Below are 25,490 nucleotides of genomic sequence, written 5' to 3'. Positions count from 1 at the left end.
TGCACCAGTAAGAAACTATTCCTGTAGCCCCGGATCACAGTGTGGGCCTGTGTAAGTCAGAAATTACAATTCAGTGCATCAACATGACATAATCGGGAAGCACACTATTTTACGTTTGAAGAAGTTAAAGCTCTTTCCATTAGGAGATGGTTGACATCTGGAAGCTCTGGAAGCCTGGTGAACTCCTGGAGGGTTTTGCTTGACTCAGGATCAGATTTTACCACCTATCAAGAAGATGCACGCGGCTCCCAACTCACCAGCCTTCTGAGTGACCCAAGCTTATACAGTCTCCTGTTCGACCCCGTCCGAAAGGGCTGTTTGCCTGTGTGAGTGGGGCTCCCTAGTACAGGTGGTGTGCTTTCTAGGACAGGTATCATTCCTGATGTTCAGGGGTGGTTCTCGTGGTGGTTCGCGTGGTGGTTCACATGGTGGTTGGCGTCAAAAGAATCCAGCAGATGGCATGGCCAGCGGAATGGCCATTGCAACCATACTAGATTATGCTTTCATTTTGTTGGTCTCCCCAGGAATCAAAAACAAGTGCCATCTTTGATCATGAGAGTCAACACACAGAGCCACTGACAAAGTGACAGGTGTCACACAGACAGCCACCCTGGAGGTGTGGGTACTGTTGTCCCCATACCTCCGATGAAGATGGAGAAACTAAGGCACGGAGAGGGGAGGGACTTTTTCCAGGGTCTCCTGGCTTGGAAGTGACAGGGTCACGATGTCAACCAGACACTGCCTCTTCACCTCTTCCCAAAGAATGGATAGAAACTTGAATTCCCAACGCTTGTAGAGCTTTAGAATTTGAAAAGATCAAGCTCTTAGAGACACAGAAATAACCCAGTTGGGGTGACCTCTTTCCCGGGGTGAGTTTCGAAGACAGAATCCTGGGTTTTCTCTCCTCTCTAGAGGTCTTCTTATACCACATAATTTAAAATACAGAAGCTCAAGGGGCTCCTGGCTGGCTCAGTCAGTAGAAGGTGCAACTCTTGATCTTGGGGTCATGAGTTTGAGACTCACGTTGGGCATAGAGTCGACTTAAAAAAAAAAATAAGTAAAATATAGAAGCACAAACATTTTCGTAAAGACCTCCTCTTGCTTAACCTCTGTCCACCTGCCAAGAGTCACCAACCCGTGTTCTGTTAGGGAATGCCAGAAGTTCATTATATTTTGGAGAGAGGACGCCAAATTAATGAGCTTTTCTTGTAACAAGATGCTCTACAGAAGACCAGAATTCATAAGAAATATTTTACCAAAAAATTGTTTAATCTCAATCTGGTAATTTGTGATACAATTTGAACCAAATCACATTTTAAGCTTCAAACCTTTGCCATTTTACATTGATTTACATTGGTTTGCCATTAGTTTAAAAACAAATCTTTAGCTGTATTTTGAGACTCGAGAATGATGACTCCATATTTTAATTTTGCTTGAGTTTGGTCTCTGTTTGTTTGTTTTTAAGTTTTAGCTGGAAATCATAAACTTGACTCAGGTCTTTGGTCTTATATTAAAATTCCTCTTTGTTCCTGAAATACCTGATCTAACGCTGGGAAGACGGTTGAGTCCATATTCTTGTTATCTGCAGCGTGTCAGGGTACCTGCCTTTTAAGACTTGCCTTCCTGAGATCTGGTTCAGAAGTGGAAGGTGATGTTAGAGAAGCCGTGAGTGCTTGGTAGGTTAAATCTTCTGAATATAACATAGTGGCTTCCAGCCACCTCTTTTCTTTTATTAAAGCTTCATTTATTTTAGAGAGAGTGTGCATGCACACAAGTTGGGGGGAGGGGCAGAGAGGGAGAGAGAATCTTAAGCAGACTCCCTGCTGAGCTTGGAGCCTGACTCAGGGCTCAGTCTCAGGACCCCGGAGAGATCACGACCTGAGCAGAAACCAAGAGTAGGACGCTTTACTGACTGAGCCACCCAGACACCCCTGCCTGCCACCTTTAGATGAAAATGACAATAAAGGGAAGCCAAGTTTCTCAGGGAAAAACCACCACCACCACCACCATGGCCACAGGATGAATCTCGGCTCCTGAAAGTCAGACCTCTGACGGGGACCCAGCCACCCTGGGGGGATCATTCTTTTTCTTTTCCTTTCCTTCCTTCTTCCTTTCCGACGTGGATACTGATTCCCGTCCTTCCGGAAAGGAGGGGGCATGGAACAACCTGGAAACCAATCAGAATGGACTCATGCATGTGTCTGGGGAGAGGCTGAGGAAGGGAACCAGCCAGAGGGTAGTGGTGGCCTGGCGGGGCCAGGGTCACAGGCAGGGGCCAGGGGACCAGATATGGACACAGTGTGTACACGCCGGTTCTTCGCGTTCTCCAGAGGATTGGCCATTGGTATTTCCACGTTCCTCCGGATTACAAATGGTCGAAATACAGGGACACATGCAGATTTATCCCAGGCTTTTCTGAGATCCAGTCCTTGATAATCAGAGAGGACGATCTAATGCAGGGCATGGTGAAGTGTCAGAAAGGCTGCCGCATGAAAGCTCTGCGGAGGGCTAAGTGCTTGTTTTCGTTGGTCAGCTAAGTTCCCCGTGCTTTTGTGCATCTCTGTTTACGCTGTGGGGGACCTGGCAGGAGCTCTGGCAATCTCTTCCCTGTAATATTGATTTTATTAGAGCAACAAGACAAGAAAAGCGTCCCATTCTGATTGCACCAAAAGAAACAACATTTTAATGTCTTTTCTTGAAAATTTAATGTTTGCCTTTGAGCTGTCTTCTTACTGCAGAACAGCTTCAGTGTGAATGCCCCTAGCCTGAGGGCCTCAGCTGGGTTTTGTGACATCGTATAAGCAATTGGAAAATCCAACTCCAAATGCATGTGTTTGGCCAAGGCACCCTTCCTTCTGACTTCTTTGGGGGTAGGGGTAGAGAAAAATGGCTATTATAAATATATATACACACACACACGTATGTATATACATATATATGTGTATATGTACATACATATATATGTGTACAGACATATATATGTATTTTTTAAAAGGTCTTTAGAAACCCCACACAGAGCTACAAGCTGGGGAGTGGATCAGGCTCAAGACAGAAGAGCCCCCATTTCCAAAACCCCTTGCACACAGAGGTTAAAGAAATACATGCTATACAGCAAACACCCCCTCTTTTCCCTCTTGAGAGGTTTTTCAGGAGCGCCATGAAATCAAACCGTGATGGATGTTGAACTTCAAAGAAGTGAGGAAGGGACATTATTGCTTTGAGCCAGTCTCCATGGCATTTGTATGTGATGTACGTCTCTCCCAAGCCCGGTGCCTTCCTCTCTGCTCCAGGGCGCTGCAGGGAATGGGCGCCAGCAGGGACATGGGGAGCTGTGGGCTGCCCTCACTCCCCCCGGTGCTCCCCGCACCACCCTAGAACCCTCCCCGGTGGAGCTCGCCTTGTGTGCCCCTTTCTTTTCCCTGGTGCTGGGAAATCACAGCAACTTTTCCTGCTCACCAAACTGCAGACACGGAGTTACAACTCCAGAAGTTTGCAGCGGGTCTCCTCGTCCCCATGTAGGGCCTAGTACCGTTTCAGGGCCTCTGGGGTCAAGAGAGCTGGTAAGAGAGAGCTGGTAAGAGAACTCCGCAGAGGGGCTCCCAGGCTAGACGGCAGGGAGCTGGCACGCTCTGGGAGGAGTGTGTTACGCAGAGGAATCCACCCAACACCAAGTTCATGGGCATGGAGCCCCCATGCCTTCCTTTCCAGACCCTACAGGGGGCCCTGGGGTACACAGTGGCCATAAAGGATAGAACGATCGTAATTGCTGCCCGTTTCGCGAGGCTGCGGTATTCTTTCATCCCTTGCCTGCGTCTGGTGGACGCTGGGGGACCGGCCGGCTGCACGTTTGCGGGTGGGAGGCCTACAGATGTCGGCGGATGCGAAGACTAAGCGGCGGGGTGTCTGCCAATGGCCCGGTCGTGGGCTCCATTGTCCCTGGGACTTAACCCACTGCATTTAGTCTGTGATCGTGTGGGGTGAGGCTGGAGGACGGGCTCGGTTTCTGACACCGGACTCTGCCCCCATTTTCTGCAGCGTACGTGTTACTCTGGCTGCGCACCGGCTGGGTGCCGGGCCGGCCCCGGCGCACCCCGCTCGGCGGCCCTCACCGTCGCGCACCGAGCCCGCTCTCGGCGCGGAGCGCGGCCCGGCCTCGGCCCAACCCCAGGCCGCGGGCCTCGTGGCCTCCGCCGGCCGCCGCGCAGCGCTGCCGTTCCCGGCGCGCCCGCCCGAGGGGCCGCCCGCCGCGGGGACCCGGGGCCCGAGGCGCGGGGGGGGAGCGACAGCTGTCGGCGTCGCGCCCGGACTGCGCCCCCGCGGGGCGGCCCGGCGCCGGGGCGAGAGGAGGGGCGGCGCGGGGCGGGGCGGGGCGCGCGGGGCGGGCCGGGGGAGGGGCGCGGCCGGCGGCGGGGGCTCCGCGCCGAGGAAGTCCCGCTCCGAGCGCCCGGGCGTCTGCAGGAGGCGCGCTCGGCGCGGTCGGGAGCGAAGTCCGGAGCGAGGCCCCCCGCGCCGCCGCCGCCGCCCGCGCTGCCCCCCGTCCGGCCCGGGAGCCCGCGAGCCCGCGGCGGCCGCCGATGGAGTTCACTTGAGCCGGGGCCGGCGGCAGAGGCAGGCGCCGCAGCGGAGCGCGGCCCCGAGCCCCGCCAGCCCCGCGCCCCGCCGCCCGCCCGCCCGCCCCGGCCCGGAGGCGCCGTCGCCCCGGCCGCCCGCCCCGCGCCCCCGCCGCTGCCGCGCCCGCGAGGCCGCCCGACCAGGGCCCCCGGAGCCGCGGGCTCCAGCGCGGCGGCGGCGGCGGCGGGGCCGGGAGCGGTCGGGCCGCGGCGCCGCTGGAGAGGCGGGACCCGCGGCCGGGGAGCCCGAGGCGGCCGCCGGGGAGCAGCCGCCGCCGCCGCGCGCCCTCCTCCTCCTCCTCCTCCTCCTCCTCCTCCCGCTCCCTCCTCCCTCCTCCGCACATGGTCTCCTTTGTCCTGTCGCCGCCGCCGCCTCGCTCTTAGCTCCGCGCGCCGCGGCCGCGGCTCGGGCCGCTGCTCTCGCCTCGCCCGGGACGCCGCTCGGCCCCCGCCGTGCCCGGCCGACCCGCGCGCCGCAGGAGCGGCCCCGAGGCCGCGGGCGGGCGCGCACCGGGCTCCCCCCGCCCCACCGCCCGGCCTCGGCGGCGCTGGATGTGCGGCGGCTGCTCCGGCGCGGACCCGGCCCCGCGCGCTCGGACCCCGCGGCGCCCCGAGGACGGACTTGCGGACGCGGCCGGAGCCGCGCGTTCCCTCCCCGCGCGCTCGGCCGCCTCCCGGGTGCTGCGATCCCGGCACCGGGGGCCCCGCGGAGGAACCGGACCATGAACTTGGGGCTGACAGCGCCGCGTGACCCCGTGCGACCAGGTAATGCGGCCCCGGGGGCGCGGCCCCTCGTCGGCCCCGCGCGCGGAGGGAGGCGGCCGGGTCGGGGGTCTTTGTTGCGGCGGCCGGGCCGGCGGGCAGGGGCGGCGGGGGCGGGCGCCTCGCGTCTGGCGCGCCCGGGCCCCCTTCCTCACCCCTCCTCCCCCGCCCTCCCCTGTCTCCCCCGCCGCCCGCCTTTGTACTTTCCTCGGGGCCGGCGGCCTGGGCCGGGAGCGGCGGCGCGGTCGTGCCGGGCGGGGCGCGGGCGTGGGGGCGGCGGCCGACCGGGGGCCTCCGGTCCGAGGGGCTCCGGTGACCCGGGCCGGGGCGGGTGGCGCGGCGCGGGGCTGGGGGCCGGGGCGGGGTCCCGCACGCGGTGCCCGCGGAAGCCGGTGGGGCCGGGGCCGGGGTTCGGGGCGGGCGGGCGAGGCTGCGGGAACCGCGCGGAAGTTCCGGGGCGGCTTTCGGCCCCACGCTGGGCCCCCTCCCGCGGCGCGCTGCGGGGGGGGCGCCGGGGTCCGCCGTGTGGTCCCCGCGCGTCCCGCGCCTCCGCTCGGCCTCGCCAACTTTCCGCGGCCCCGGAGCCGCCCGTGCGCCCGGACGGACCCAGCCCCCAGCGCGGCCGGAGCGGGTCGTTGGTCCTCCGACCCCGCCGGCCGCTCCCCGCCCTCGCCCTCCGCGACCCCCGGGCCCTGCGACCCTCGCGAGGCCGAGCCTCCGGCCCCCGCGCGCAGGGACTGGGCTTCCGGGAGGCCGGGCAGCCGCGGGCCGCGGGCTGGGGCTCGCCGCGGGGGGCGAAACAGCGACGAAAGTTACGGAAATCAGCCGGGACCGTGGCCGGGACGCGGCGATCGCGGGCTCCGTCCCCCGCGCTGCGCACGGCCGCGCCCCGGAGCCTCAGGACCCGCGCGGGCGCTGGGGAGGCGGGAGCGGGATTGGGGAAGTTCGTGCGGGAAACGAGCCGGTTTCCCCGCAGCTCGCGCGCTGGCCTCGGCCCGGAGGGCCCGTCCTCGCTGGTCCCGGCCGCGGCCCCCGTCGCCGGCAGCCCGGGCGGGAGGCGGGAGCGACCCAGGCCCTGCCGGGATGACCCAGCGTCCCGCGGGTGCGCAGGCCCTTCCGAGCCCTTGCCCGGCTGCAGGCGGCGGCCCCCGGGCGGGCGGCGCGTTGGGGACAATGACAGGTTTCGGAGAGCGCGCGTGGGAGGGCGGCCCCGAGCGCCCCGGGCGCGGCCGGACTCGGCCCGTTCGGACCTGCGGGGCGGCGCCGCGGTCGCGTCCTCTGAGTCGGCTCCGGAGCCGAGGACCCTCAGCCGCCTCCCGGGGAGCAGGGCGCCCCGCGGGCCACCGAGGCGGCCGCCGCACGGAGCTGTTGCGGGCCGCGGGGCCGGTTCACCTGCAGCCCGGCCGGGTCTGCCCGCGCGCGCAGCCCGAGTGCAAACAAAAACTCGGTCGGGAGCCACTTGGGGTGCTCACCCGTGTTCTCCGCACCGGGGTGCCGTCCTGCGTCCGCCCGCCTCTCCGCCAGCCAGACGCCTCTGCATGAGCAGTCCCCGTATCTGCGGGCAGTGCTTCGGTTTTAAGAGGATTTCATTACTGGGCCTTTTTTTTTTTTTTTTAATCAGCTGGAGTTTATTTTTTTCAGCCATGAATTTAGCATATTCCTTCCAGTTTGAACGAAGAAGTGCTTTTTTTTCATTCAGGAATGGTGACACACTCTTTATCTCTGAGTTCAGCAGGGAAACTCCCATTCCTAGAAGCCTGGCTTGGCACCACAATGTAACAACCCTTTTCCTGTCATTTTTGCCTTCGTAACAATCCTCTTGATTTGCTTAATGGATACCTTGTTTCCCTCCGAATGCCACACTTTTTTTCGGAGGCTTATTTTTAAGGGAAGCTATTATCCTATACAATTTAAATTTAATTACCTTTAAGATGTCAGGAAGGCCTTTGGCATATTTTCTATTCATGCAGAATTTTTTTAAAAGCTCTCTAGGATTTATTTTAAACTGTTCATGCAGAAACGTGTACGCACTCCCACACTTTACTCCTGCATTTCTTTTTCTTCTGGATCCTTAAATTTTCCAAACCATCCCTCAAGGGAGGAAGCTTTAAAGGAAAAAAAAAAAAAAAAAAAAAAAGGAAGAAATCCTCATAATAAAAATATTTTATGTCTCTCTGTATCACTTGCATGGAGAACTAGAACATGTTCCCCAGATAGACACAATAATACCTGTTTTTCATCAACATAGCACAGAAAGGCTAAATTGAGTATCTTCTTTGTCCCCCAGAGCCAGCCCCTGAGTCAGGCTATGTGTACTCCGGATACTCCCTCCCCGTCTGCCTTACGGTCCCCTCCGTATTTATCCAACATCCTATGCTTTGCTTTGTCAAAACATGCATCTCTATGTACAAAGTGTGAAAGGCAAGTGATTTACGGCAGAGACCCAACATCGCCATTGTAACTTGAAATGCAGCTCCGTCTTCGCATTCCACAGTGGGGATGCCGATTTTCAGGTCAATGGTTGCAACCCTCTAGAAGTTCTAGAAATACTCCCGCTTCTGCAGCCTTGCAGCCTTCCCTCCACACCAACTTCTGTGTATTTTCCAGCCCATGAGTGTATACTTCACAGAGGCTTTGCTCTCGTGGCTTAAACAGGCTTATTTCACTTTCCTCGAGCCCCTGTGATAATTAGAAGACAGGATTTCTGGAAAATGGAAAGGCTCTAGTGCTGATGGCAGGCGTAGTCTTGGGCTGTGGGCCGGGTCAGCTTCTGTTTCCACACCAAGGTCATCCTGGTGACTGGGAGGAACAGGGATCTTGGGGTCATCGGACGAATCTTTAAATTAATATCTGGAAGTGCTAGTCAACACTTTTTAGTGAGGAAGGGCTCAACGTTAAATAATAGGCATTTCTGGTTTGTGCAAGAAAACTGAAAAACAGGCATCTCTGCACATATCAAGGGAAAAAAAAAGAGTGCCATTTCTAAAATAATGATCTATCAACGAAATTGCAAAATCACTATGTGAATGAGCTGAATTGCTTTGTGGATCATCTCATAGAAATATGTTTTGCACAGATAATATGTCTAATAAGGACACGTTTTTTAAAATCAAGATTTTTCCCCCAGCACAGAGCTGCACTGCAGGTCCGTCTCCTGCGGTCAAACAGCACCACCTTGTGGACGGTTGGGGGAAGCGGCTGCTTTCCCCATCAGGCTGTTCTAAAAATGTAGTGCATTGATTTAAAAACTCACCTTCTGATGATGCTGATGGCAATATCTGAGACCATAATAACAATTTTTTCTCCCTTTCTTGTTTTTCAGGCATCAGATGCCAGCTCTGAAAAACTCTTCAATACTGTTATTGTAAACAAAGGTAAGACCCCTGAATTCTGAGCCGTGGCCGGGTTTGGGTTTTTGTCTCATTGTCCGTGCCTAAGAAGTCCGAGTAAAACACAGTCTTTCTGTTTTTCGGTCTGGAGCCGCTGTTCGTATTTTGTGGTTTTGCTGGAGGCAGAATCCGTGTGCTTCTGGGACGTGTGAAGGAACGGTTTATTGTAACAGAATACACTGAACCCTTATTCAGATTGATTGGACGAAGAAATCACCACCTCTGTGACGTTGATGTAACGTAGGAAGCCGTCACGGAGAGTAAGAGTTCTCAAAATGCCTTGACTTCATTGTTACTTATCAACTACCAGCAGTCAGAGAACTATAAACAGCTGATTTGTTCTGTGGTCTCCAATTACCCGTGGGTGTTTAGTATGCACAGGATATGGCCATAAACCAAGCCTTACTCTGCTGTGGGCTCTCTGGAAAGTTAATAAACGAGCTAGAGGGCAAAATTTAAATATGTGCTATCCCATTAATTTCTTCCCAACTGCAGTATGGACTAAGAGAGGCTAATCATGTAACAGTACATAAAGGGAAAACTTCTCTTAAATCATTGCCAGTAGGTTTCTGGGCAGTTTTCATTTGTAGCAGTGTTGCTGGAAATAATGGAACGTAGGGGAGTCTCTAATCACTGGCGATACCGAGGTGTGTAATTTGGAAGGTGTAAGTGACACAAACTGTTCCATCTTTTCCTCTTTGCCGTGGAACCTGACGGAAGCGCTGGTGTGGTGATTGCTAAGTGGAGGTGTGCTTTCCGGGGTCATCTTGGGTCTGCGGTTACACGGCAGAGCCCGGTAGCGCTTGAACAGAATCGGGCCTTCCTTCGTAAAGGGGCGACGTTGGAAGCCACTTCCGACATCCTGTCCTGTGCCTCAGCTAGCATTTTTGCTAACTCGTTAGTAAGACACGTTTCCAAGTGCAGTAATTTTGGGCTCCCGGATTATTTTAGAATTGGAACCCACTGCAATTTAGAATCGTACGTTATGTTTAGCGTTCCCCTGAGGTGTATGTGCTGCTGTGATTGCTGTTCCTCCCAGAATTATTGTCACATTGAATTTTTATCTTTTTTATTGCATAATGGACTATTCCAGTTTTATATTTCATCATATTTTTTGATGGACGGAAAGTTTGTACCAATTTGTTATCCATAATGCTAAAAGCCCAATAAAAGAAGACGCGCGCAGCTCAGAGCATACGGGGCATCTCTGTGAAAATGCCTGATTGTTTATTGCTCGTTTTGATGAGGGAAGAGGATGGGGGGAGAGGAAGAGGCAAGCAGGACAGGTCCCCAAAAGGTCTTAGTGTTTCAATGACCACTGGTTCCCCCTCCCCCCTCGGGGACCTCCAGCCTTAAGCCGCCCATCCCTCTTCTGCTGTAGCTCCAAACAACTCTGGAATGTCTTTACCCTTCTCTGGGATTGGCCTTAGAGCGGGAGCTGGCCCTGGGACCTGTGTTCAGGCCCTCGCTGCCCTCCCGGAGTTGCAAGGGTCTCTTCGGGGAGGTTGATGAGAGTCCCGCCCCCCAGCCCCGACGCCCCCACTTCTGTCCCCCTCCCCTTCCCAATCAAACGGTTCCCACATTCTTATTTTTGTTTACTTACAGAGTGTGATTTGTGGCATCTATTTGGTTGTGAATAGCCATCCCCCTGACAGGGTGCCTTTCTTCTGAGCTGCTTTTCTGGGGGTGATTTAGTTGCCTTGAAAGGATTAAGGTTTCTTTGTGTACACTAAAATCAACATAGGCTTTTTCTGAGCTTTGCTTGGGAAACCGTACACAAATAAGCGTTTTAGTCGATGGCAGATTATGCCTTTGCCCCTTATTTCCATCAAAATGGCCTTTCTTTTCTCCTCCCGAGTCTCCCTTAATGCCTTATGCTAATTCCTGTTGGTACCATGAATGACAAGGGAGGTATCAATGCAAATCCAGGTGCTGCGAAGTCGACTGGCTGGTCCCCGGCCCCGCCCTCCCCCTGGAGAGAAGGAGATTAGGGGGGCCGGCGAGGGGAGAAAGCTTGGGGACAGTTTTGTTAAGGGGATTAGTATTCAGGCTGCTAAATATCAGGAAAACAACTTCAAAAAGCGATTCATTGTGTCGTGATAATGTCAATAATTGCTTTGAGACAGGTGCATGGCGTCTCGATCCCTGCTTGTGGGTTTTGCTCTGTTTTTACTCCGGGTGGTGGCAGGGTTTACCGGATGGATGTGTGACGAGGCCTTCAAGGAACTGTCAGCTTCACGCACATCAAGTTCAAGTTCCCCTGCGAGGCGGCCGGCCTGCCTGCGAGCCAGGTCTCCTGTCTCTGTCCGGGATTCTTAGCCAAGAGCACCAAAAAGCCTTTGGAAAGAAAGGGCGGATTTATATCGGGTCACAAACACTACAGGCAGCATCTCTAGGCCTCGGGCAGCATCTCTAGGCCTCGGCTGATTGAACAGCCCAAGACGAGGGCAGGGACATGGGCACTTGCATGCCTCCCCCTCCAGACGTTGGAAGCTACCTCTCACCTCTCCTTCCCGGGAGCCCCCACCGCGTGCTTAGCCTTGGAGAAGCTTGGCTGGGAGCTGCTGGGGAGATTACGCTGCAGAGCCCGGAGCCCGGTGGCTGGGCAGATTTGGTCCATAAAATTTCGCCATGGGAGGGCAGTGCTAATCTCACAAGCTGATGGTGGTGGGGGCGGGGCGGGGTGGGGGTTGGGCGCAGCTCGGGTGCAGCTCCACAGTCGGGCTGAGCAGTCTGGGGACCAGCTGAGACCTCGGGGCCAGGACTCAAGTCCTGTCCGTCTGAGCTTCAGTGAGAAGCTCTGGTTAGGGGACCAGAGCTCACCTACCAGGGGACGGTTGTCAACCATGGCAGGACCCCCTGGGCTCTGGTGGGGACAGAGGATGAGTCGGGAAGGGGAGGGGCGGAAGCAGCAGGTACAGGGGCTTCCTTTGACTTTCCTTTACTGTACAGAGTCTGTCGGGTTTGAGAAAGAATGGGGGAGGTTCTTGTGTTTGGGTGATGCCAATCACTGCTTTCTTCTGGGGCCTTTAATTCCCCGCCGTAAAGCCAGCTAATCAGACAGTTGCTTGTGCCCGCCCAATGCCCGGTGAGGGCCGGCCCTGTCGGAAGAGCTGGGGAGGTGAGCCTCGAATTACAGGTTGTGGGGCTGTGGACATGCGCAAAAAAAAAAAAAAGGAAGAAGAAAGGCTTTAACTTTAATCAAGGTCGTGGTTGCTTTATTTAATCTTTATGTGTTTAAGTGTTTACAGGATGTTCATGGGAATTTTATGAACCCTTCTGTCTCTGAGTCAGCCATCTGCCAACGAAAAAATTAATTTTCCCAGGGAGACAGACGTACGCAGAGAGACTAACTTCTTGTCCATATTCAGCTGGTTGAGCTGCTTTGGGAGCAACAGTTTTCGAGCCCCAAAGTCTGGACCATGGAACCTTCGGAGGAAGCCTGTGGCCAACCCAGGGTCTCCTGCCCGTTCTTCCTGCCCTTTCTTACCACTTTGAGGTCCTCCTCCCCAGTGGTTTGGCCACTTTGCCATATGGTCAGAAACGCGGGAAACCAGGGCTTGGCGGTAGGGGACCGCCTGGCCGCGGTGGTTGATGTCCCTCGAACTCTGGGCGCTCCGGGGCAGAGCTACCTGAGGGGGACGCAGCCAAGAAAGGGAAGCCTGTCTGGGAGGCAGGTGTTCCCTGGAACCCTCTGTTCACGGGGACCCCGGCCCTGCTGTGGGTCCACGTTCCAGGCTAGGGAAAGACGAAAGACCTGGAATCGCGGCCCCGTCTAGGCCCCGGAACCCTCTTTTCCAGGATCTCGCCTGAAGCCAAGGCAGGTAGAGCAGATGGGAGGTGGCCACAAGGTGACGTCACCCCACGGCTTGCTCAGCCCTTCTCTCTTCCCCGTGTTGTTGTGTTGGGCCCTCCAGGGTTGGGCCTTCCCCCACCCCAGCCACCTGTTAGAGATCGGGGTCCAGCCTAATGGAGGTCTTTGAAGTTCTAGAGTGGACACTGTCCGGGTGGGACTGAGGCCCTGTGCTCCCTCCTGCCACGAGCACCCAGGGTCTGCCGAAATGCCAAAGGCGCCCCCACCCAACCTCCTCCTCCGTGGGACCCACCCCGGACCCCAGGTCAGCCGTGGGAGATTCTGGTGGACACGAGCCCACGATCCTGAGCACTAGGTGGAACACTGGGGCCTCCTTGAGCTCTGGAACTTGAGCTGTCCCGGACCAGAGCTCTTATTCCTCTTCCAGGCCTTACCAGACTAGTGGACGCACAGCCTGGGTGTGGGGTCGATTTTGCACTGAGGGTTTCCAGGGGGCATAGATGAGGTTGGAGCCTTGAAGTCAGTGGGGCCTTTTGGATATTTTTGGCAGTGTGGTTTTACCAGCCGCAGAGAAGGAAAACCTCTCTAAAAAGATTGGTGGAGGGGTGCCTGGTTGGCTCAGTGGGTTTAAAGCCTCTGCCTTCGCCTCAGGTCATGATCTCAGGGTCCTGGGATCGAGCCCCGCATCAGGCTCTCTGCTCAGTGGGGTGTCTGCTTCCCTCTCTCTCTCTCTCTGCCTGCCTCTCTGCCTACTTGTGATCTGTCAAATAAATAAATACAATCTTTAAAAAAAAATAAAAAATAAAAAGATTGGTGAAGATTAGAGACGTTGAGCTGGGAAAGAAGCCGCTAGAGTAGATTCTGCTTGGTGGGATGAGGGTCGGTGACTGGGCACCTAATGAATTCTTCAATGGCGACCGTCTCCCCTCATTCATTATGTGGGGACATAAACGCAGAATTCTTTGGTTTGGTGACAGGAAAGTTAGGGAAGAGTTCTCTTACTTCTGGGACCACCATTGGCTCTTAGGAAAAACCCATTCCCTAAATAGTCCTGTGCTTGCGTTTTGGATGGAAAACAGTACCATTGAGCAGGGGCATCGCTCTCTTTAAAAAAGGACAAATCGTTGTGGAGTTTGAAGCCCGGTTATAAGGAGCCTGTGGAGATCGTCTCCCAGTTGCTCGAGGTGTGTTGGGTTCCCTTGTAAGGACGGACCGAAGGGACATTTCCCGTGTGCAGAAGAGGGAACTGAGCCGGTGTCAGCTCTGTGAATTAGTTCCGTTTTTATAATGTCTTAAATCCTAGATAAGGGACACATGGACCCTTTTTCTTTTTCTTTCCCTGGACCTGCTTTGTACCATTTCAGAGCAATTTCTTGGGTCTTTAGGAGACGTCTGATGTGTGGGAAATTAAATACTATTGAAGGGTAATTGGTGCTTGATTCAGACAAAGGAGTTAGGAGTGGTTGAGGCTCTCCTACCCTACACCGCAAATAGCAGGCAATCAGCCCCTTTGTCATGGAAATTGACCTTCCTATAGGAGCCAGACTCTCACGTTACAGAATTTGTTGTATAGAATTATGCCTGAAGAAATTCTTGGAAACAGATGCTCTCTCCAGTGTGTGTGAAACCAACCAGGAAGGGCCTAAAAATACTGCACGTTGTGAGGAAAGGGCTTTCCTCTGGACATCTTTCCATGACCTGATGACTGCCCTTCCCCAGGCCTGGAGGTGGGGAGATGCTGGGGAGATGCTGGATCCTGTCCCTGGAGTTTGCGGGCGAGGGTGGACGATTTGCTGAGCGTGCACACCGGTCTCCGTGGCGATTTGGAGAACCTTGGAGAACTTTGACAGTGAGGCCAATCTTCCACATGAGAAGTGGGCCAGATCCGTGGGGCCCGCGCACCCCGGGGAGCTAGAAGGAATGGCCGCCTAACCCATCCCCCCGTTCAATCAGAGGATCGGACTCCGCTCTGATTGCCTTCGAGCCCACTAAAGATCTCCTGGCCTGCTTCGTCCAGCTGATTGCCGCCGTCCTCTGCAAGAACTTTCTCCGCACTCGGCAATGCGGGCCGGAAAGCTTCAGCGCTGCCCGGGCCCTCCCCGCAACCCGTTCTTGTTAGGGTTTCTCTTCATCAACGCTGCGGTATTCGGTTGTCTGGGAAAGTGCAACACACTCGTGGGCAACTCTTGGGATAAAAAACACCACGTGGGCCCTGGAGAGTCTTCAGGGGAGCGGTTCCCCGACAAAGGGCCTCGGCCCTGGTATGAATTCCAAGAAGAGGGCTCGGCCCCAGGCCTGCAGTTTCTTGCACGTGGGAAGCCTGTGGCCATGCCCCGGCCTCTGGATTATTTCTAGTTTCTGACAACTGCAGAAAAATGTTGTTTTCTCTGAAAATGTGTGTTTATTTAACTAGGTTTCTTTTTGCCTCACAATCTGGATTCTATCCAGTCAGTTACCACTCCAATTAACTAACAATTATTTAACATTAACAGTAATTACAGACGCCAGTTAAGCGCCTACAGATGTCAACTGTTAGCTTTGTACCTAATCACTCAATGAAATGGAGAAAGTTCAACAAACATCAATTAGCCAAGCAATTAGTATGAGTTAGGAAAGAGCATGTTATCATGTGTGAGCTGATTCAATTTATTTTATTTTGGCAGTAAAACACACACAGGCAAGCGGCAATTAGTTCCTCCGATAAGATAAAACGCTATTGTTTTGCATCTTACGCGAGAATTCTTTCCTTTCCCGGGCACCAGTCAAATACAGTCTTGCCTGGAATTTATTGAACAAACAGAATTTGTCTCAGTCACTCAGAAAGCCCGGCAAGTGCCCGGGCTCAGGAAGCCGCTTTGGTGAGTGATGAACCGGGCGCATCCGCCGCGTCAGGACGCGTCACGCGTCGGATCTCGGCAGAGACGACCGACTCCCACTCAAGGAATCTCCACACATTTCCGATTCTCACAGGTTTATTCCCAAACCGTCGTCGGTAGAGTGAGCGCAACAAGGGCCCGAACTGTCGCTGCGCTGGCTGCGGTTTAGCCCGGGGCCAGCGTCAACCTGTCTCACCCTCTCGCCCGGCCTGCGCTTTGTGGGGGAAAAGGCGGAAAGGGCTCTCCTTGGAGACCTGCGGTGTGAGGGCACCAGCGACATAACGACCTCGGGCTCCCCATTCAGAGATCTCCGCGCCGCTCGCTGGGACGGAGCGTTTCAAGGCCTGGTGGCGTACGGTGGCCCCAGCATCAGTGTTTGGAGATTCGTTTTACCTCCAGGTGGAACGCTGGCCCCGTAAGGGGTGATGCCTCTGGTTCCCCCACGAGAAACGATGTCTTACTAATTCTTGAAGCCCGTGGACAGGCGTGAAGGAGCCCGTCTTTCGTGGGGTGCCGTGTCCGGTCACCGTGGACGCTACGAGCAGAACTTTCCATTCGAGCGAGCCTCGCAGCATTAACGGAATCCCAGAACTGGAACAGCGCGGCTCTGCCTGTGTAGCTTCGGGTGGGGAGCCCCCGTGGCCCATGTGCTTTTCTGTGGTGACCCTCGTTACCGGCATCCAGCACTACAGCAGGCGGGGACCGTCCTGGCTGGCTCCTGAGGGATGTCTCTGCCCGTCAGTCCATCAGGACTCTGCCCGTCCACTTCAGCGCATCGGGCTGCTTGGGTGCTTACAAGCTTCAGTGTCCCTGCGGACCGGCTGGGGTCTCCCTTGTCTTATTCTGGGACCAGCCCCGAATGGCAGCCCCCGTTGTGCCGATGGCTGGTTCTCTCGGTCACAGGAGAAGAGCGGGGACAGGCGCCTGGAACACGTCTCCGAGTTTCAGCTGCTGCTGTTTCTGGCCTCCTCCTTGGCCGGCACAGGTCCCCAGGGCTTCCTCCACCACCGCACGGTCCCGGGCTGTCTGACATGCCCGGGACGTGGGGAGGATCCTGCCCTCGGTGGGGGAGGGGCTCACCTAGGCCTTCCTGGTGGCCCAGGTGTCCCCCAGCACGCCAGCACCCAGGCACAGCTCGTCCTAGGGCCGCTTCATGGGCGCAGGGCTCCCCTTGGGGCGTCACTGATGTGCTCCCCTGGGATAAGACCATATCCCTCCATGTTTGCACCCCCCCGCCCCCCAGCCCGCTCCTGGGCCCGTCCGGGGACCGATCTCTACCTTCAGCCAGATTTTATTAGAAGTGACTTCGGGTTTTCGAGCGGGGGCACTTCCCTAGCAACCCATGACACAAGCTCGAGGCCCAAATCTGCGTGGAGGCGGGGGTGGGGGGGCTGTTAAGCAGGAGGAGTGTTGTGTGGGCGCCCACATCTTCCTGACCCCCGTAAACCTCGCCTCGCGAAGGAGGAGGCTGAGAGCACATCATTGCGTTCTCTGAGAGCCCTTCTGGAGAGGCTGCGTCTCAAGTGTGCCTGTTAATAGACTCGCGTGGGAGACGGTTATATCTGGATGCCTTTAAAAGCCACTTGGAAAACATTTTCCCTCTTATCTATCACCTTTCACATCTCTCAGCAGAGTAACACTAAAACCTAATTTTAGCCAAGATTACATCACGTTCTCCTGATCTGTGTATGGCCGGGAGAGGCTTTTCCATAGTAAAGCGCCTCCCGCGGAAAGCCCAGCCGCGTCCTTCCGTGTCAACCTGTGATTTCTCTGGGCTCTGCGGGCTTCTTGCCCGAGGCTCCTTGATGCGTGAACCCGGTCCGTGAACTCGGCCTGACAAGGAGTCCTCCCCTGAGATCGGACGCGTCTGCTCTTAAGTGGGTGACGTCACTGTCGCTTCCTTCCGGGGGCTGAGCTGGAGGCCTTGAAATGAGGCCTTTCGTTCACCCGCGGCCGTGGAGCGCCCGACTCTACTGCCCGCTCCGGAGATCCGGCAGCGGCCGGGTCACGCCAGACCCACGACCCCGCCTGCGAGAGCTTAAATGTAGTTCACGACTCAAAAGACACTTCGTTAAATGGCCCAATTGGAATGAAGCCACTCAACTAATTAAGGAACAAAATAACAACCTTAATAAGACTTCCTTAGGAGGAGAAGGCCATCCAAGATGAGCCCTCCGGGGTCAGCAGACGGTGTCCCCCTCTCCGAGAGGGCGCAGATTTGCCGACTTGTGTTAGACTAAAACCTGCCCCTTTGAGAATTTCATGTTAAACACCTGCTCGGTTGTGGCTTTACTGAGGCCTTCGCAGAGGCTGGGGGAGCATATTGTAAAGCTCTGGGTGCCGCCTGCCAGTCGGGCCTTCCCCCATATTTTCCCATTTGGATTCCGCGGCTCAAGTCTCTGCCGCATCCGCCTATCACCGTGTGGGTCCGGGAGTCCGCACGGCGCTCACGGCGGAGTCCGGCTGCTTGTGACCCGTCCGCCTTGGTTTTCTTGTTGGTGACATGAGAAAGTTGGATGCACTCCAAGATCCCTTCTGGGTCTAAAGGCCAAAGTTTGCCTCCGAGGGCTCTGGGTCTTTCCAGAGCCCGGACTGTGTGTAGCGGGCATACGTTTCCCCAGATGGCGTGAGCGGGACCGTGGACACGCGTATTTGAGGGGAATGGTGACTGGTGGCCAGGGTGGTGGTTTCCGTGGCTTCCGTCCCCAGCTTGTGAGCAAGAACAGGGCAGGGTCCAGCTCTCTCCTGTCCAGGAGATTCTGTCCCTGAGAAAGAGCTTAGAGGTAAGAGGGGGTGAAGCTGGGGGTGGTGCTAAGGAAGAGGGGAAGGGGTGAGGCCCAGCCTGCTGCAGTTGGGACACCGGCGGGCAGGTGTTCCCTTCCAGAAGGTCTGCACCTCGGGTGATGTGACGCCATCTGCTGTAGTAATTGTTTATGTGAAGAACTCGGGTGCCGGGTTCCCTTGTCCTTGACCTCTCGAGGGGACTGGCCGACCATTTCCAGGGATTGTTGTGGGCGGCTGAGGGGAGCGGCAGGGGTCAGCTCCCAGAGCGAGGCCCTGTCTTAGGGCACCCCGGGGGCAAGCGGCCAGGCGGCTGGTCTTTCTAGGAGTGACTCACATGACCAACTTAAGGGAACCGGGATGGACCGTTCTGGATAATGCAGGAAATGTCGCCACCTTGCCACGTGCCTTCCGCCGTGAGCAGACTCTGGCCGACGCGGTCTGACTTCGTGCTTCTCCTTTGTTGGGAGGAGAGGCTCCCAGGGACCTCGTTCGTGCGAGCACACTGGTCGTTCCTGGCTTTTAGGCTCTTGTGAACCGGCGTGAGGAGCTGGGTTCATTCTGCGGCCCCCAGACCTGTCTTGTGTCCCTCACGAGGATTGTCTAGAGTCTGAGAGCTCACCAGTGACCGCTGAGGGTCTTAGAGACCAGTTTCCTGGGTTAGAAGCAGGGACACAGTGTCTGTGGGCTCTGGTCGAATATTCAATTCTAAGCTAAATTCTGTGGTTTCGGGTTTTGTAGCTGCCGTAGGGCCACGTCACCCTGGGTAGTGGCGTCTTCTCAAGACCTCAGACATCAAATCAAAGTGTTCTCTACTCCCATGGGAAGAGGAAGCCCCTGACTTCCATAGGTGGCTTGGGGACAGCTGGTCAGAGCCTGGTTGCCCGTTGCTGTTGTGGCCTCGCTGGCCACGGGTGGCCGATCTCTGCCCGAATCCCTGTACCCCCACTGCCCCCCGTGCCGCAGGGGGGCCGCACTCCCCAGACTGCACGGATGCTCGGCCCGCGCCCGGGCCCCCCGCCTGCCTCCTCGGGCCCCTCCGGCTGGCGGCAAGACAGTTCTGATGCCTCCTCCTTCTGGTTTAGCTCCAGGACAAACTCGAAAACTGCCTACTCTCAGGTTTTCTTGGCATTTTAAAAGTTGAGGCCGCCTCTCCGAGCCTTCTCAGCATCCTGCCACGGGTCGCATCTTATTCAAATGCCCTAATTGCCACCCGGGCTTCTCAGCGGCTCGTCATCCCAGCCCCTAACTGACAAAGCAGAGCTTCACCTGAGGGCCTCATTATGCTGCCTGCGTTGGGCCAAAAATACCTCCACGGTACCTGCCGACACCCGGGGCTTCCGAGTGACAAATAATTGGGTGAAACAAACACGGGCGTCGAGCAGCTGCCATCGCGCAGGGGGGTCGGCCTGATCGTGTCACAGCACATCTGACACCAGAGAATGACAGCTTTGGGAGCGGCACGCTAGTTCCTGCCGCCAGCGAGACCTCTCGTGCAGACCGTGACAAGCAGCTGTCATTTCCGTGCAGGGGAACAGCCGACATCCCGCGGCGGGGCGGGCGGGGGCAGGCAAGCGGCCGGTTCGGAGGGCAGGTGGGGCCGGACGGTGCAGAGAACCTTCTCGAGCTCAGGCGACCATCTGCAGCGCAGGCCTTGAAACCCAGCGCGTCTCTGCAGGTCTTCTCGTGCCTCCATGGGGACCCGTTCGAGAAAGGGTTGCAGAAGCCGTGTCAGCGCTTCCAGGACAGCACCGGGGGCGTGCGGGCAGGGCAGTGCCCAGCCCCCCAGCCCGGCGTAGCTCCGGATTTCACTCAGAGAATGCGGACGCACCCCCCCCCCCCCCCCGGCCTCCTCCTCCTCCTGGTGTGTCCTGGGTTGGGCCTTCAGACCCAGGGCTGAGTTTACAGAATCTGGAAGGGCAGAGTCTCTGCTGGCCGGAAGCTCACTAAAACAGAGTTCGTCGGACAGCACGGGGTCTGGACCCGCGGTTTTCCAAGGGCGGTCCCTGGACCAGCCCCAGCAGCACCCCATTGAGGAGGAGTCAGAGACGCAGAGTGTCCTGTAGAGCTGGAAACTCCAAGGGCGTGGCCCAGCGGGGTGTTTGGAGCAGGCCTGCGGGTGATGCTTGGCCGTGAGGCTTCCGTGAATGCTCAGTTCCCTGGGGAAGCCCACACTCTTCTTAAACAGGGAATAGCTCTCTTCATCGTCCCGCAGCCTTTTCACTTACGTCTGACGTCAGAGGCACCAGATCTGTGGAGGGTCCCACTGCGGACCCATGGTGAGCCTCCGTTGTGCTCTCGTCGTGGATCGCAGCCTTACCCTCTCGGCTGGGACACAGACCCCCTCGCGCGCAGGGTGGACTGCGGTGGGGGCCGTAGTATCAAGGGAACCGTTCTTGTGTAATGGGGTTTGGAGCCATGACCTTGGGCCAGTGTCCTGCTGTGACCAGCCAAGCTGACTTGCTCAACCACTTCTCAAAGGCAAACAGTTCTCTCCGGTTCCTGCTTGGCCGACGCTGCCTCCCAGATGGCCGCCTGCCGCCTGTAGGAAGGGTTACCGCGACACAAAACACACACAGCCTCGGTAGGCGTGCCGTGATTACCAGTACCTGTTCGTTCAACAAAGTACCGTGCGAGTTCTTCATTATGCTACAATGGCCAGGACCGTGGAGGAAATGGAGAGCAGTGTTCGGAAATCTGCTTTCCTTTCTGAGCGACACCTTGTGAGGTTTTAAGGCTGTATAGTTCTATTTGCTACACTGGATACCCGCCCCCCCGAAATGTGATACCCTAAGAGGTTTTCCGCAGGTCACCTAAATAGGAAAGCTTTTCTAGATGTCCTTCCAGTATAGACCTCTTCCAGGACGAGGTGTGTTCAGGTCGTGGTTCTCAAACCTTCGCCTGTCTTAGGATCGTCTGGAGGGCTTGTGGGGGCATGGACTGCTGGGTCTCCCCGCCCCGGAGCCCTAAGCATCAAGAACATCAGGATGAGCCCCCACGTAGGCCGTGACGTCCAGCGGCGTATCTACCAGGATTCTGCCACGCTGGTTTTTCGGTGAGAAGGATAGTATGGCAGTATCTGTCCCCTCTCCCTTACTGCGAAGTATTTTAATGTACGTGTCACGGATCACGTCAGCCCCTTCCCACATTAGCGGCATCTGTTGAAATGACTTTTCTTGCCTCACGGCCTTCTGTTATCGGACTAACCAAGTACCGTAATTTCGCAGTGAGGAACTCCCATTCTCAGTGCCATGTCCCCAATTGTCACACAAGTGTCCTTCTACGTGAAGTGTTCCCAGCAGGGTACAGACCAGGGTCACGTAGGACTCGTCGGGGTCTGGAGCCATGCGCCTCTGCCCAGCGTCCCTTCTTTCTCAAGTCGGTGACTTGTTGCAAAAGCCAGGTCAACGGTTTGTACGCCGTTCCCCATCCTGGAAGCCCTCGTGGCGTCATTTACGTGATGGCGCTGTCCCTCGTCTTTCCTGTGAGTGCAAGTGGGCCCTAGAGCTTTGACTAGATTCATGTCGGGCTTGCTGGCGAGAAGACCCCATAGGCAATGCGGTAAGCTGCGGGCAGCCTCACTTCCAGGAGCCACGACGTCCGGATGGCCAGGTTCTGGCAGTGCCACGGTCGGTTTGGGTCGGAGCATCCCGATCCCGGCGCGGCCAAGTTCCCCATCGTTCATCCTCTTCCGTCTAATAGCTTTACCCATTGACGGTCCTTGCCTGATCCCGTGTTTCGTTGGAGATGGCAGAAGAGGACTTTTCTCCCGAGCCCTCCTCCCGTTCTGGCTGAGACTCTCCCGGATAGCGGAGCTTGACCTCCTCGGCTCAGCTCTCGGGTGAGCCCCAGATACAAGCAAAGGAAGAGCGAGGAATGCTTAGTTCTTCGCGCGTAGTTGGGCGTTCTCAGAGCAGGGAGGTGGCGTCCTGCCTAGTGTGCTGTTAACAGGCCCGCACCCTTCCAGGTTCGCGTTTTCTTACAAGAGGCTTAACCCATGTTTTGAATTCACTGAGCATTTTTCTTTAAAGCGTTTATTTATTTATTTGACACAGACAGAGATCACAAGCAGGCAGAGAGGCAGGCAGAGAGAGAGGAGGAAGCAGGCTCCCCACTGAGCAGAGAGCCCGATGTGGGGCTTGATCCCAGGACCCTGAGATCATGACCTGAGCTGAAGGCAGAGGCTTAACCCACTGAGCCACCCCAGGCGTACCATCCTAAAACTTTTAAACCTTGGAAATGATGTTATAACGCCGAGTCTAAGTGCCTTGATGAAGCGTCTTCCTGGATCCAATCAACTCTTTTGGCATTATCACATAATCGGGTGACCCCGACTGGGTAATTTCAGGACAGAAACATGAGGCCGTCCGCATAAACGGAGCCTACAGTGCGCATGGATTTTCCTGTGCCGCCTTGTTAACTGTATCCCGGGGCCTAGCCACGTAGGTGTTTTCCGCTGTCTCTCCATCTCTCTCGTGAATAAATAAATCTTTAAAAAAAAAAAAAACAGCAACAGTGACAACAAAAATACAAATAACAGGTTTCGCCCGGCTGCTGTTTCTTCAGGGACTTAGATAAGCCTCTTGGGGGCACCTGGATGGCGTCGTCAGTTAAGGGTCTGACTTGTTTTCCACTCAGGTCGTGATCTCAGGGTCATGGGATCGAGCCCCCAAGTGTAGAATCTGCTTGAGATTCTCCCTTCCACTCCCTCTGCTGCTCCTGCTCATGTCTGTCTCTCTCTCTCAAATAAAAGGATACATCTTTTTTTTTGAAGATTTTACTTATTTAACAGAGATCACAAGTAAGCAGAGAGGCAGGCAGAGAGAGAGGGGGAAGCAGGCTCCCTGCTGAGCAGAGAGCCCGATGTGGAACTGGATCCCAGGACCCTGGGATCATGACCTGAGCCGAAGGCAGAGGCTCAACCCACTGAGCCACCCAGGCGCCCCTAAATGGATACATCTTTTTAAGCTAAAAACCAAGTAAGCGTTTTCTGATGTCTTTCCCTCGCTCCCCTCTCCTTTTCCTGCAAAATACCTCACTCAGAAGAGAGTGAGCCGTCAGGGTGCTGGGGTGGCTGACTGTGCAGCCCGGGACGGTCCTGCGGGTGAAGCCGACTGCTGGTCACGATGACTGTGGGACCACGGGCCTAACTGGGACTGCCCGGGCAGATGGGGGCGGAGGTACGAGCCTCCTAGTGACAATTCACGCCCTTTCAGTGCCCAAAGTGCCTTAATGCAGGCGTCATGGGAGCGGATGTTCACTGAGTGTGCCCTGTGAGCCAGGCTCGGTCCCGAGCACTTTACAGGGGTGACGCGTGGAGTCCCCGCGGCACCCTGCCGGGGTAGGTGGCATCAACACCATTTTGGCTGAGGACGTGGGCAAGCAGGCTGCCCCCGAGTTCTCCAGCGGGTTCGGCGCCCTCTCCCCGCTCCTGGCTGTGCCGGCCCCAGTGGTCAGGCTGTCCCGAAGGTGTGAGCACTTTCCCGAGTATCCATCCAAACCGCAAGGAAGGGACGGTGTGAGCAGGAATATCACCTTCTAGAGGAGGTGTTTGGTCAGGGTTTCGCGGCTCCAAACGGCTCCTTAAGGGCAGCAAATACCTAATCCTTTTCTCAAACAGCTGGTGGGGCCTGGTCAGGGCACACAGGGATTACCCTGGCTGCACGGTTCTCCGAAACGCAGACTGTGTAAATCAACAGTGGAAAAGCCGGTTCCCTCCCACAGGGTGAAATGCTGAGGGTTTTTCCTGGAGCTTTTTCTCACCGCCCTGGTTTCTCACTCCTGGGCGTGATTGAGGATGGAGTCAGCTTGGTGACGGGATCTGCAGCCACAAAATTCTCGATCTCACCGAGGAAATGGGGCTCGGTCTGGGGATCTCTGAGCTCCCGTCTCACATCCTGTGTCCCTCTCTGGCTGAGCAGCCGTCCGAAGGGCTTTCCTGCCAGAATCTGAACCATTACCCCATGCAGTTTATTTATTACAGGCAGATCCAAAGTTCAACATGAAGCCTTTTATTTTATTTTTTTTTTTATTTTTAAATGCCATCACGCCGACAAGGGATTTACTGAAACCTAAACTTGCTTTGTTTGCTGTCAGATTGACAAGACTCACCGAGTTTTAGGAAGTGGTAAGTCCTTGCGCTGCCTCAGGGAACATGATGGTAGGACAGTCAGGTCATTCACGCTGGGCTTTGTCAAAGTCACAGGTCAGCGCAGGTCAGTCTGGGGATGACGCCGGGGAGGAAGGAAGTGGCTGAGCCCTCCTGCCCGACAGAGCTGCCCCAGCCTCACAGCTGCCTTCCCTCGGAGGACCGGCCCTTCGCGGTGTTTCTGCAAAGGGCTGTGGAGGGGAAGGAGGTTGATGGGATCTTTTTATTGTCTGTGTTCTCTAACACTCACCACCACCACCCCCACAAACTCCAGCTCTCAGCCGGGTCTCTGCCTCCTGTCCTCATCCTCGCCACCAGACCTCTCCCAGGAGGAATCCCATCTCCTCTACTTCACACCCACTTTGTGAGCCACCTCGGAATCCCCGCTGGGCTTCTGCTCGCTGAGGGATGCCTTCTAGAAGGTTCCCCACCCAGCGCCTGGAGGCAGCACTGCTCGCTGCTCTCCTTTGCTGAGACAAGCTTGGCACAAAAAGCTTCCCACGTCCAGTCCAAGCTCATGTCGCTCAGGCAGAAGGCGGGCCCCGTGCCGTGTCAGGCGAGGCTGCGGAGAGGCACCTTGTGCCTGGGGAAGTGCAGGGGTCTTTCGTAAGAGCCGCCCGCCAGGCAGTGCCTCCAAGCAGACGTGCAGCTACGAGGGCCATCAGGCCTCTCCAGTGTCATGTCGCCTGTAAATCCCGATGCTTCTGGTTGAAAACATAGGCCACTTACAGTTTTTGGTCTCTGAGATCTTCTTGAACCTTGAGTTATCCAAGAATAGTAATGGCAGTGCCATTTGCTGAGTCCCAGGTCTGTGCCAACGGGCGTGTTGGTTGGTGTGCCCTTGACCGGTAGGTACGTACATGTGCTAATGGGGACAGGAGCCCAGCAGGGCTGTTGGTGTCCCTGTCCTGCGGACGCGCAGAGAGACGACCTGCCGCACGACTGCCCTGCGGCGGAGGCAGAAGGTCGAGCAGGAATGCGTCCGTCCCTCCCTGCTCCTGTCTCGCACTGTGCTGGGGACAACAGCCAGGGACGTGGCTTTGCTCTCCCAGCTCCTGGTGTCCCGGGGCACCCGGGTGTGTGACTCTACAACTGTGGGACCATGACCTA

General features: G+C 56.3%; 1 protein-coding gene across 8 annotated transcripts in view; it reads left to right on the top strand.

Moving 5' to 3' along the window:
- AUTS2 (activator of transcription and developmental regulator AUTS2) overlaps positions 1–25,490 on the top strand; it is a 1,068,100-nt gene that overhangs the window by 981,439 nt on the left and 61,171 nt on the right. For all 8 annotated transcript variants that reach the window (XM_045075220.1, XM_045075219.1, XM_045075215.1 and 5 more), the window contains one exon: positions 8,695–8,746. In XM_045075220.1, the coding sequence (XP_044931155.1) occupies positions 8,695–8,746 (52 nt within the window). The remainder of the gene's footprint in view (positions 1–8,694; positions 8,747–25,490) is intronic.

The sequence above is a fragment of the Mustela putorius genome, unplaced genomic scaffold (assembly GCF_011764305.1).
Source record: "Mustela putorius furo isolate JIRA1106 unplaced genomic scaffold, ASM1176430v1.1 tig00000139_pilon_pilon_pilon, whole genome shotgun sequence".
Lineage (NCBI taxonomy): Eukaryota > Metazoa > Chordata > Mammalia > Carnivora > Mustelidae > Mustela > Mustela putorius.
Note: the sequence above shows the minus strand (reverse complement) of the source record. Positions and strands in the feature narration are given on the sequence as shown.